This window comes from Camelus ferus, chromosome 2 (genome assembly GCF_009834535.1).
Source record: "Camelus ferus isolate YT-003-E chromosome 2, BCGSAC_Cfer_1.0, whole genome shotgun sequence".
Lineage (NCBI taxonomy): Eukaryota > Metazoa > Chordata > Mammalia > Artiodactyla > Camelidae > Camelus > Camelus ferus.
Genome location: NC_045697.1, coordinates 3,267,916 through 3,280,902, shown reverse-complemented (window position 1 = coordinate 3,280,902; position 12,987 = coordinate 3,267,916). Strand labels below are relative to the sequence as shown.

The following is a 12,987-nucleotide window of genomic DNA, read 5'->3' as shown; positions in this document are numbered from 1 at the left end:
CCTCCATCAGGGAGACACAGCGGCTGCCCCAGCGCACCTGCCAGGGCTTGGCCAGCAGGGACTCGTCTGCAGGGTCAGAGCCAGGCCCCATGTCGAGGGCAAGTGAATCTGCTTCATGCCACCTGCAGACTCTGGCACCAAGGGGCTGTGAGCGGGTAGCTCTTAGGGAGCATATTTTCTTCCAAAATAATCAAATGTGGTTTTGCCTGATAAACTTCTGAAGTTCAGGCACAGGGAGGTGGGCAGATGGAGGCCCTTTGGCAGTGATGTTAGGTTTACAGCCCCAGAATCCCGGTGTAGCCGGAGGGAGCATCACAAATGGCAGGTCGGATGATGAACCCCCCAGCAGTGATTTTCCCGTTGTCTCCTAAAAGTTTACTAGACCCCAGCGAACTGTGCCCACCAACCCCTCCCCACCCTCAGCCTACACCTGTCCCCACTCTGGATTTCGGCCACCCACCACAGGGCCTTTTCACACACTGGTTCCGCTGCCCAGGACACTCTCCCCTCTCCTGCACACCCTTCTGATCTCAGCTGAAAGCCCCTTTCTCCGGGCCCAGGTTCCCAGGTGCTGCTCCTTCCCGGCACTTGATAGGGGAGATGGTTTGGTGAGGTCTGCCTCCCCTACTAGGCAGTCTGCTCTGCAAGGGGAGGGGCTGTGAGCGATCACCCCGGACCCCAGCACCCAGCACAGAGTAGGCACTCAGTAAACTTGCTGCATGAGTGAGTTGGTGACTCAGCATCATCTGGCCCCACTCCCTCCATGTAACAGGGAGAGGAGCCTGAAGGGGGTCGTGTGGCCCACAGCCACTTAGCGCATCAGCTGTGGGGCCCAGGTTGAGCCCCGCCCACCTGCCTCAGGTACTCTGTCCTCCCCGGACCACAGTCCCCAGCAAGGCCACGGAACTCAGAGCGGCTCCCCAGCCCTCCCCTCAGCAGCAACAGCTGTTGTCATTGGTAGTAACACGATCAGACCAAAGAAACGTCCTCCATTCACTGTCATTGCCTCCGCTGAGCCTCCGTTTTCTCATCTCTGAAATGGGGCCGAAAGAACAATCAGGTGGAGGTGGGAGGAGGGCAGGAGTTGGCAGAGGGAGGTCGCAAGCCCGGAGCCACCGCACATATGCACGGTGACAAGCAGGTCCGGCCGGGCCAGCCCACCCCCCTCCTGTGCGTGCGACCCTGACCCGCTGTCTGACCGCAGGTACCGGAAGGTGGTGTCCAACGTGTGCGAGGGCGGCGTGGACCCACGCCAGAGCCCGGCGCAGCTGCAGTGCCCGCTCCTGCCGCCCCGGGGCCTGCAGGTCAGCATCCGTGGAGAGGCGGTGGCCGTGCGACCGGGAGAGGACGTCCTATTCGTGGTGCGGCAGGAGCAGGTGAGGGGTCCCTCCGGGCGGCTGGTGCCCTGGTGCCGTCCCTGCGAGGCCACTTCGTCTGGGCGAACAGGACTGTGCAGTGTTCTCACCGCCCCCGCGCCGTTCGTGCCGCGCAGCGTGGACCTGGGTTTGCAAACTGCGGGATGGGCCAGTGGGCCGGAAATCCCTTCCTGGGACCAGACCAGCACTGAAACAATGACACAGGAACACAGGAGCCTAACAGCGGGCAGCCAGCTCAGGCCGAGGGACCCGGCTTCACACGTCTCTGTGTGGGGGGTGGTGTGTTAGCTGGACGGTGATGTCAGATGTATCCGTTCCTGTGGGCGGCAATACAGTGTTTTAAACCTCTACTTATGCTGGTTTAGTTAATTGACAGTCTTAAGAAAAGCAAGAAATGAAAAAAAACTATTCCTTGTCATCCCACAGCCAAAGGTAAATTCTGATGATAAATAAACAGATGATTGACTGATAAGCAGATACACTGTGGACATAGATCTAAATATATCTGTCTATAAATATATGTCTATGAATATAAATGGATGATGTAGAGATACACTGCATGTAGTACACACACACGCACGCACGCACGTGAATTTTCTCCCAGTCTCTTAGTCTTTTTTTCCTTTAGTACAGGTGCTACATTTTCTTCCAATTTTAAGAACGGTATATACTCATTGGAAAGACACATTAAAAACATGAGAATATAAATATCACCAAAAATCCTGTGCTCCCAAATTAACGATGGTTATTTTCTAAATCTCCTCTCAGTTTACTTAAATTGATATGCAGCGTGCTTGTTTTTCTGATTATGGAGGTGACAAATGCTTACAGCAGAACATTCAAAAACAAATTAGAAAAGCTTACAAACACGCAGGAACTTCAGAGCTACAGAAGAGCACAAGGGAGAAGTCAGAGCCCCCGGCTTCCCCCAGGACCCCAGCTCCTCCGGGGCGCGCGGCTCGATTGGACATTCGGGTCTTTGGTTGACGAATATGCCGGGTGAGGTGCGCGGGGCTTTATCACCGCGTGTGCTCACTAGGTGCCCTTCAAAGTGTGCGCAGGTGGGGCAGGGTGATGCCGACCCAGGTCTTCGGCGTTGGAAGACAGGAGACCCTGGCTGTGTGCGAGCCCAGAGCTGTACGCGTGGGCGCCCACGGGTCCGAGCTCCCTTCCCTCCCCCTCAGAGTCAACCGGCTTCGTTCGTAGCTGGGGACACCGAGGCTCAGACAGGTGCAGCCGCTCACCTGAGGCCGCACGGTAACCAGTGATGGAGCTGGTGTAGGGTCGCGGCCTGGGGACCCCGTGGGGACAGCGCCCGGCCCACGGCCCCCAGACCTGAGCCGGTCCTGGGGCAGCTCGCAGTCCCTCCTGTCCCCATCCACGTGTTGATGGGGCCTGGCCCTGAGTCATGCTTCGTGCCTCAGGCAGCCCTGGGGTGCTGGAGGTGGGGCTCCATTCGCAGCAGAGGAGTACGAAGCCTCCTGCCCGGCCTGGGACTACACGCAGCCTCCGAGTGGACCCATCTGCCGCCTGGAGCCCCGGGACAGACGTGCAGGGAAAGCAGCCGCATGCTGCCCCCTAGAGGCTGGAATCCCGGCCGCACAGTCACACCCGCGGTTCTTGACTCTTCCAACCGGAGCCAAGTCTGGATTTGCCTGTCAGCCTCCCTCCCTCCCCAGTGGGCTGGGACCCTCGCCCGCAGCATCACAGAGAGATGTGACAGAAAGATGTTCTTGGAAGAAAGAGGTCTCCCACGCACACCACAGTCCAAAAAAGACCACTGGCTCGCTCGTTGGAGCCGTGGGGAAGGAGTGTGGGTGTGGGGTTGGGGCGGGTACACACACACACACACACACACACACACACACACACACACTGTGCACACGCATGTTCTCACACACACGGCACTTACACACACGTGTTCACACACACAACCACAGACATGTCCATATACCAGCACACGCGTGCACACACACACACACACACACATATACACACACACAGAGGCCAACCCAGGTATGGAAACAGTATGGGATATAGGGGGGCCCAAGGTCTGTAAATATCTAAGAACTGAAACTAAGACCGGATAGGGAAGGCAGAAACACCCGCACAAGCGCGCCCAGCTGACTTTGGCACGGGAGCAACAGCATCTCCGCAGAGGGAGGCTGGGCGTCAGCAGATGAGCATCCAGTGAAAAGGAACCTCGGCCGGAACCTCACACCTGATACAGAAGCAGCTCAAAGTGACCACAGACTTAAACGGAAAACTAGAAACCTTCTAGAAAAAAAGATCGGAGAAGGTATCTGGGCTCTAGGACTCCAGGCAGAGCGTTCTTAGACTTGACACCCAAAGCATCATCCAGGAAGGAAATTTGATAAATTGGACTTTGTCAAAATGTGACACTTCTGCTCTGTGATAGAGCCTGTTAAGATGAAAAGACAGCAACAGAGAAAATATTTACAAACTGCACATCCAACAAGGACTAGTACCCGGAATGTATAAAGAACTCTCGGAACTCAACAGCAAGAAGGCAAGTAATCCAACTAGGAAATGGGCAAGAGACGCGGAGAGATGGTTCACGGAAGAGGAGGTACAGGTGGCGTGTGGACACATGAGGCCGTGTCCAGCATCACTGGCCACCAGGGAGATGCAGATCAGACCCTCAAGGAGGCATCACTACACACCTGCAGGAGTGGCTGAAGTAAAAAAGTGACACCACCACATGCTGGTGAGGATGCAGAGAAACTGCCTCCCTCGAACGTCGCTGATGAGAATGTAAATCGGTACAGCCACTCTGGAGAGCCAGTGGTTCCCTTAAAGACTAAACATGCGACTTCCATAGGATTCAGCAGTTACACACCCGGGCGTCTATCCCAGAGAAGCAAAGACTTTGGTTCACAGCAGCTTCATGTGTAATAGCCCCAAACCGGGGACAACCCAGCTGTGCCCAGTGGGCAAGTGGGTGAGCACGCGATGGTACGTCTATCCCACGGGTGCTGCCCGGAAATGAAAAGGAACAGACTATTGACACACCCGCAGCCAGCCTGGGTGAGTCCGGAGAGCTGTACTGCGTGGAGAAGCTCCCCCCAGCGATTCCATACGGTCCGATTCCACTTATACAACATTCTGGAAATGACAAAATGACAGAAATGGAAAACAGGTTAGTGGCTGCCATGGAGTTGGGATGCGAAGCAGGGACCCCATCGATGACTCAGCCGTTCCTTATCTCAAGTGTAACTGTGTGGGTTCCAAGTTGTGATACTGAAGCTGACGAGATGTTAGCACGGGCAAGTGGGTCCCAGGGACATGGTCTCTCGGTGTTATCCCCTACACCTACGTGTGAACTGGCGTTTGGCTGCGTGCGGGACATTTGCGTGTTTCTGAAGTGCTTGGTGGTAAATACACACACACACGCCCTGCATGGAGGCCCCGCGTGAGGGTGGCGGGTGCTAGGTGACTTTGCAGTGTCTCTGTTCTGGCTCCTTCTGTTTGCCATCTGTGTTTTCTCCTTTCCCTGCGTTGACACTGCTACTTTCCTGGTTATGGTGAGGTGCCTTAACCAAGGAAGTGTCTCGACAGGTAAAAGTGCGCCGACCTTAGCCACTCTCAGGCAGGAAGCAGGGACCCCAGGTGGGTGTGGCACCTGCCCGTCCAAGCTGCAGGTCCCACTCAGGCTCCCAGGATGCAGCACAGAAAACCCCTCCCTCCCAGAGCAAGTGGGACTTGAGACCCCTCACTGCCACCCATGAGGCTGCCTTAAATGGAGAGAGCACCAGAGCGTGGGCCAGCCTGTGGGTTCTGGACTCGGAGCCTCAGTCTTCCAACCTATAGAATGGGGATAATAGAATTTATACGTGTAAGTGGCTGCTACAATGGTGGCACAAAACTGGGTGGCTTGAAACAACACACATTTCTTCTCTCAGAGTTCTGGAAGCTAGAAATCCAAAATCAAATGGTCGGCAGGGCCAGGGTCCCTCCGGAGGCTCCAAGGGAGGACCCTTTCTGTCTCTGCAGCTTCTGGGGGCCCTGGGGTACCTCCAGTCTCTGCCTCCATTTCACGTGGCTTCTCCTCAGTGCCTCAAATCCCCTCCTTTATCTTATAAAGACCCTAATCACTGGATTTGGGTCCTGTCCAATCTGGTATGACCTCATCTTAATGCATTACATCTGCAAAGACCTGTTTCCAAGTAAGGTGCATTCTGAGGCTTCAAGTGGACATGAGTTGTGGGAGGGGATGGACACTATTCAACCTATGACCCCATATTTGTAAAGAACGTCAAATGAACATAATTTATATAAAAGTATTCTTTTATATCAAGTTGTAAGTTTTGGCAGGTGTCAAATAAGAGGGTTGCTAAACAGTAGTGAAGCTGTTTTTCGTTCTTGATCACTAGGAAATGGTTTTCAGGGTGTCCCCATCGGGTTGGGGTGTCAGGGAGGGGTGATGGGGCAGAGATGAGACTGAATATGAGAACTTCTTGCCACGAAGCTGAAAAAGTTATTGTTTCCCTCACTCAGTTTCCTTTCCCCAACTCTGTGAGGAGAACACGGTTACTGGGAGGAGGATGCTGGTGGCGGGGAGGTGTACAGGGTGATTAGATGGCTTGTGTGGACGGTGAAACGCAGGGAAGAGGCAGCGGTCAGGGGGAGCCCCTCCCTGCACAGACCCCCTACATCCGAGCATCACTCTGGTACTGCAGAGAGTGAGATAAAATTAAAACGCAGAAACCACAGCATCAGAGAGGGAAAAACAATGTTTCCTTAATTTCCTGGGAGACTGGAAGTCTTCAGACATGCAGATCTTTCTAGTCATGATCCTGACACCGTCCGGCAAGTGCGAGGTCCCTCCTCACCCCCCTGGCTCCCGGCTCAGGCCCCAGTGGGCCTCCCTGGGCCCCCGGGCCCACCTCTGCAGTGCCTCCCTGACCCTCTCCCTCGCCCAGCTGGGTCAGCTTTCTGAAATGCAAACCTGGCCCCGGCCCCACCTTAGCCTTCCTTCAGCTTTCACCGCACACCCCAGCTGGGAGCCCCCTGGGCAGAACAGACCCGGTTCTCTGGGGGTCCCAGGCCCACTCGTTCTGAGGAGAGGAGTGAGGGAGTGAACGAGTGAACGAGACCACTGGCCCCTCAGCTTTGCGACCCACTCCTCAGTGGCCCCACGGTGTTTCCTGCAGGGCGATGTCCTGACCACCAAGTACCAGGTGGACCTCGGGGACGGCTTCAAGGCCATGTACGTGAACCTCACATTGACTGGGGAGCCCATCCGGCACCGCTACGAGAGTCCTGGCGTCTACCGCGTCTCTGTCAGGGCCGAGAACATGGCAGGCCGCGACGAGGCGGTGCTCTTTGTCCAGGTCAACCGTAAGTCCATCGCCCCTTTGAGGCCAAGCGTCACACCCTGTGAAAGAGAGACCGGGTCCTTGGGGAAGCACAGGGAGCCCGGGGCAGGGAGACAGGCAGGCTGGGCTCGAGTCCACACCCCCAGTGGTCTGCGCAGCAGTAAGGGGGGGGGTGGTGGTGGTCATGGTTGTAGTGATAGTGATGGTGGTGCTGCTTATTGTCCCCACTGATGATGGTGGTGGTGGTGGTGATGGTGATTATAATGGTGATGGTGGTGGTGATGGTGATTATAATGGTGATGGTGGTGGTGGTGGTGGTGATGGTGATGGTGATGGTGATTATAATGGTGATGGTGGTTATGATGGTGGTGATGGTGGTTATGATGGTGATGGTGGTTATGATGGTGGTGATGGTGATTATAATGGTGATGGTGGTTACGATGGTGGTGATGGCGATTATAATGGTGATGGTGGTGGTGATGTGATGGTGATTATAATGGTGATGGTGGTTATGATGATGGTGATGGTGATTATAATGGTGATGGTGGTTACTGATGATGGTGATGGTGATTATAATGGTGATGGTGGTGGTACGATGGTGGTAATGGTGATTATAATGGTGATGGTGGTGGTGATGGTGGTGATGGATGGATGGTGGATGGTGGTGATGGTGGTCGTGATGACGGTGATGAACATAGTGAGGTTGGTGGTGACAGTGACAATAAGCAGCCTGTGATGGCCAGTGCCCCGATCCCCCCTACCCCTAACCTTTTCCTGGCCCCTGCAGCCCCCCTGCAGGCCCTCTACCTTGAAGTGGTTCCTGTCATTGGCGTGAACCAGGAGGTGAACCTCACAGCTGTGCTGCTGCCCCTGAACCCCAACCTCACCGTCTTCTACTGGTGGATCGGTCACAGCCTGCAGGTATGCTGACCCCGGGCCCCTGGCCGTCCCTCCTTCCTGCAGGCTCCCACTTGGGGCAGATAGTGGGACAGGCACTGCCCTCCATGTTGGGCAGGACACAGTGGGTGACATCGTGGAGCTGAGGCAGGCGCACCCTAACCCTTCCTCCCCCTTGAGCAGCTGTGTGGGGTCCGGCTGTGTCCGAGTGTGGTGGACGCAGGAGGTATAGGATCAGACCTGCCTTTTCCTGGGAAAGACATGTGAACAGAGTAGGTGACCGAATTAGGGTGTGGCAAGGGTCACAGGAAGGGGGCAGGTGACCCATCTGAGAGCTCCAGGGGAGATAGGCCATTTCAGGTTTGAGCGTGGGGGTGGTCAGGGAAGGCGTCATGGAGGAGGGGGTCACTAGGGCTGGGCCCAACTTCAGAAGCCTCACCCAGGGCTGTGGGTTGTGTCTTGTAAGCAGTGGGGAGCTGAGGACAGAAGCCTGGTGGGAGGGGCCTTGAGACCCCAAGGGGGCATCCTTCCTTCATTCTGCACTGCTGCTCTGCACCTCCAGTCAGAAAGTCCCCAAACAGCGGCAGAGAGCCCAGACGGGAGGGGCTGTGTTTCCCTAGAAAGAGGAGGGCTGAGGGAGGGGCTCCGGCCCTGGTCCCAGTCGCAGCTGGGCCACTTCCAGCTGAGCTCCTGGGGCCGGTCACCGCACCTCCCAGAGCCTCAGTCTCCCGTCTGCAAGGTCTGAGCTGGTATTGACACCCAGTCCTGATGTGTGTGCCCCCTGGCTCTGGGGTCCGAGGAAGAAGGGGCCACGCCCAGCTGAGTGAGGGGGCGGGACGATGAAAGGGATGGGGAGGGCGCCCAGCCCGCAGCCACATGGGCCCCCGACACTGGCTATAGGGGGGGTCTTGGGGCCTCTGGAGGGGAGGGGCGACTGGGAGACTCCTGTTCGTGCTGGGAGCCTAGAACCAGGCCCTCCCCATGCCCCCAGGTGCCCACGTCCTGATGAGAGTCGGGGGAGTGCGTGTCCTCAGTGCGGCCCTGGGCAGCAGACTGACTGCGGGGCCCACTGTTCAGCCTGGCCCTGATCCCTGCTTGTGCCCGCAGCCCTTGCTTTCCCTGGAGAACTCTGTGACGACACGGTTTGGGGACACAGGGGACGTGCGTGTGACGGTGCAGGCCGCCTGCGGGACCTCGGTGCTGCAGGACTCCAAGGTGGTCCGCGTGCTGGGTGAGTCCCCCCACCCGCCCTGGGACGGGCAGCGTATCCCCTCCTTCTCAGGCGCCTCAGCGTGGGGGCGGGCCGGGCAGAGGGGCTGGCGTGTGCAGCCCTGCCGCCCCTGGCCTCCCTCGGCACTCACGCGGCTGAGGGACGTCAGAAGGCCCCCCCGCAACAACAGGGCCGGGACTGGCACCGGACCGCCTGCCTCCCAGGAGCCAGGCCCGAGGACTGTCACGTGACTGTCTGACCTTAGGAGGACTCATGATGCCGACGTGGTCGAGCGTCCTGTTGAGCCTGGGTCCCCTTGCTCTGTGCTCACGGGGGCTCCACGCCCCTCCTGGGGGGAGACATTCACAATGAATGGACAAGACCCTCCCCGCCCAGTGTCATGTTGCTGTTGTCACACCCGTAAAACCTCATTTCACGTTAAAAACAGCCTCTCCTGTGGACAGCAGACATCAGTTAAATATTTGCCCCCACCCGTTCCTTCATTCACAAACACGTGCACCCCTGGCCCTGAGCCCTGAAGCAATCATCTCCACCGCACGGCAAGATGCTGAGTTCATAGTTCACAGCACACTTGTGCCTTGCGCTGCTCATCCCCGCAAAGCCTCCGTCTTCACAAAGGAGGACACAGAGGCTCAGGAGCTAAATGGAGAGATTACAGTGAGCTCTGAGGCTCCTGGTGCAGGGGTCGCTTCACCACCCGCTGCTGGTGGTCCTCGAACAGGTGTCTGAGTTGGGGACCCTGGGAAATGAGAGAGAAAGAGAAGGTGGGGCCTCTGCTCTCAGGGGACTCTTATTCCATTGGGGGGACCAGCCCAAAGTCCGTGGACCCCTGAGGGACGGGAGGCCAACCTCGTAGGGTGTGTCTGCCCTTGCGAGTTGATGGGGCAGGTTTCACGGGGCAGGTCTCACAGGCTGGCGCGTGCCGGGCGCCCTCCCAGGTCAGTGCCGTGCCCTCACCACCCCATCTCTGTGCCCTTGTCGTTGTATTATTACTAAACGGCAGCCAGTGACATGGGTCTGCCTGGGACAGCTGCTGGTGCACAGACAGGGAGGAATCTTGTTTTCCAAAAGTGGGCCACAGGGTCCAAACCCAGGACCAGTCCCAGGCCGTCCAGGGGTGTGGCCACCTTCCACGGAGGAAGCAGAGCCGGGTGCCCGGAACTGACCAGATCCCCTGTCTCTGCTTCTTCTCAGATCAATTTCAGGTGGTGCCTCTGCAGTTTTCCAAGGACCTGGACGCCCACAATCCCAACACCCCTGAGTGGAGAGAGGACGTTGGCCTGGTGGTGTCCCGACTCCTCTCCAAGGTGCCCCCCGCCCACCAGCGGCAGAGCCACTTCAGCACCTATGGGCTGTGGGTGCCTCAGAGAAGCTGGGGTGGGGCCGGAGCCCCCAGGGCAGGGCAGGGGAGGACAGGTGGGCTGCCCTGCAGTTCCAGTGATCTGGCCTTCAGGGCGGCTGACGACAGTGCTTGGAAGCCATTTAGGGCCGCTTACCTGGCCCTGGGGGACACATAGCTGGACTGTCACTTTGCAGGGTAGGGACATGACTGCTCCCTCCATGCACATCTAGTGAGCACCAGCTGCTTGCCCAAGACACAGCTGCTGTCCCTCAATGGTCCAGAATCTCTTTAAAGTGATTTTCATTGATTCACTGGGTTTCTCTCCTGGGCTGCATACTCGCTATGGAGCGAGGACTCAGGGTGATTGGTATCTTCCGGGAGCTCACAGAAAGCAAAGGCTGTGCGTCAGGCCCTCGAAGCCCTTGGCCCTCAAGCCCCCTAGAGTCATCTAAGGCTGTCGCAGGCTGAGGCCCACCCCGACCATGCCGCCCTTTGGCCCATTAATAATGCTGGTAACATTGTCCTGGGCATTGAAGGATGAACAGGAGTTTGCCAGATGAATGTGCATGGAGTGGGACTTCCAGGAGGCAGAGGGACCTGCATAAGCTTTGTGGGTTGAGAGAATTATATGCTCAGGAGTCCTGACCCCTAGGAAGATGTCGCCAGGGAGGGGCCTGCTCACCTTGGCCACCGTGTGAGGAATGAACTGCAGGGGTGGGCCTGGCCGAGCAGAGGCTGATGTGGAGGCAAAAGGCTGAGGGACACCTCAGGATGCTGGGACCATCCCCATGGTGTGCAAGGGTCAGGCATGGCTGGGACTTAATAGGCCAAGTAGGGAGAGAGGGTGTTCCTGGGGGCCCTGGAGTGTGGCAGGGGACAGAGAAGGCAGGCGATCAGAGTGGCTCTCTGTGTCCCCGCAGGAGACCAGCATCCCTGAAGAGCTGCTGGTGACCGTTGTAAAGCCGGGGCTGCCCACCTCGGCCGACCTGCATGTGCTCCTGCCCCCTCCCAGGCCCACGAGGAAGAGGAGCCCCACAGGCGACAAGGTACCTGTGGCCACCGGACTGCGGTCCTCCCTCCGCCCACCGCTGAGGGTCTGGTGGTCATCCCCACAAGCAGGGGGACCTCAGAGGCTCACCGTCACGTAAAAGCTTACCTCTGGCCCATCACTGTCGGATGCAGGCAGCCCGCCCTCCACCCCCTTGTGGCTACAGCCTCTGGCCTCCAAGGTCACAGTGATGTGGAAATAGGGGGGGACCAGGGAACCAGGCTCGATGAATTCCCAGGGGGCGTGCCAGCTCAGCTGGCCGCACCACCCCCACCTCACAGCAAGGGCCACTGGAAAGTGGGCAGACACCGTCCAGGAGACCCCCCGAGCATGGATTCCAGGACAGAGCAGATACCAGCCCCCATCCAGCTGAGCTGGAGACTCGACCACGAATCAGAAGCACTGCACGCCTTCTAGGGAGGCTGTACTTCCTTAACAAGCAGACAGTAACTAGCGCAGGCGAGCGCGTGGAGGAGCCGTCCCCTTGTTCACTGCTGGGGAGGGGCATGTGAAAGGTGCGGCCACCATGGAAACGGTCTGGCGGGTCTCCAAACCGTTCAGCACAGAGTTACCGTGTGACACGCAGCCCCAGCCCCGGGTGTACCCGAGAAAGCTGGAAATGTGTGTCCACACGCACGCGTGCGCGCCGAGGTTCATGGCGACGTCAGTCATAACATCCCCGAGGTGGAAACAACCCAAATGCCCCCCCCCCCCGCAGATAAGAGGATAAGCAGAAGGTGACCACACCGCGGACTATTATTCAGCCGCAGAAGGGGTGAAGTTCTACTACCTGCTGCAACTCGGATGAGCCTCGGACACACGACGCTCAGGGAAAGAACGCCGGGACAGAAAGCCACAGATCGTGTGGTTCCATCTGTATGAAATGTGCAGCCCGGCAAACCCATAGGGACAGCGGGACAACAGGAAGCTAGGGGACCCCTCCGGGCCATGAGGGCAAGGGCAGAACCAGGGGTCTTCCAGATCCTTCAAGTCTGGGGCTGGTGGCTTCTTGTTTACACGGTCCCTGACTCAGGACCATCGGTCCCGTGAGCGGGGAACAGTCCTCGTGGAATGGCAGGTGCTACCACGCTGCTCAGGGAGGCGGTAAGCAGAGGCCCCCCCAGGCATGTCCTCCCTGAGGCCCTGGACCAGGCAGCCGCGGGGACCGCCATCCCTCGGAGGGCCTCCTTCCCCAGCACCTCTGCACCCACCCGTGCAGAAGGGTGACACCTGACACCCACCTGGGCTGATAGGTTCCCTTCTGAACACCCCTTGTGAGTTGCCAACCAGCTGGGCGCCCCAGAGGCCAGCTGCTCCCCCGCACATGATCCAGCAACGGCACCTCCCGGGGCTTCTCCGCCTCGGGTGTGGGGTCACTCGCCTGCCTGGGTCACCTGTCCTGTCCCCATCTTGTCCTCTTCTTGGTCTTCTACCTCCAAGAAGCCTTTTCTGATGACGTCCGGGCTTGGGGGCCTCCTGGAACATCCCTGGGTTTCCCCAACTCCATGGTCCGGACTGAACTGAACCTCTCTGAGGGCAGGGCCCCGTCTGGGTCACCTCGCGTCCCATTGTAGGTTCTTGGTGAGAGCTGGCTGGTGGCCAGCATTCCCATTTTATGGCTGAGGCGACTGAGGCCAAGCAAGGCTGAGTGGCCCTCCCAGGCCCACGGCGCAAGAGAGTTGGGGTGGACGTCTGTCCGGCTGTCCTGCTCCCCCGGATGGGTCTCTGAGGCCCCCACACCCCCTCTCTGTGCT

At 58.1% G+C, this 12,987-nt stretch overlaps 1 protein-coding gene and 1 long non-coding RNA gene across 11 annotated transcripts in view; one reads left to right on the top strand and one right to left on the bottom strand.

Annotated features, from left to right (window-relative positions):
- Positions 1–12,987, top strand: part of SORCS2 (sortilin related VPS10 domain containing receptor 2) — a 444,813-nt gene that overhangs the window by 424,304 nt on the left and 7,522 nt on the right. For 8 of the 9 annotated variants that reach the window (XR_004324677.1, XM_032493427.1, XM_032493461.1 and 5 more), the window contains exons 18-23: positions 1,205–1,376; positions 6,551–6,737; positions 7,503–7,636; positions 8,720–8,843; positions 10,038–10,150; positions 11,106–11,231. Coding sequence is in view for 8 of the 9 variants with exons in the window: in XM_032493427.1 (XP_032349318.1) it covers positions 1,205–1,376; positions 6,551–6,737; positions 7,503–7,636; positions 8,720–8,843; positions 10,038–10,150; positions 11,106–11,231 (856 nt within the window). In the remaining variant the exon portion in view is untranslated. Of the gene's footprint in view, positions 1–1,204; positions 1,377–6,550; positions 6,738–7,502; positions 7,637–8,719; positions 8,844–10,037; positions 10,151–11,105; positions 11,232–11,951; positions 12,986–12,987 lie in introns of those variants that run through there. The other variant, XM_032493468.1, reaches the window with a different exon arrangement.
- Positions 5,667–12,571, bottom strand: LOC116667698. Of its 2 annotated transcripts, XR_004324690.1 has the most exons (6): positions 12,475–12,571; positions 10,868–11,044; positions 9,083–9,582; positions 8,052–8,228; positions 7,523–7,862; positions 5,667–6,774 (listed from the first exon to the last, which is right to left on the bottom strand). It is a non-coding gene; the product is annotated as an uncharacterized LOC116667698 (long non-coding RNA). The 2 variants fall into 2 exon arrangements; XR_004324688.1 differs by lacking the exon at positions 12,475–12,571 and having other exon boundaries at positions 10,868–11,179.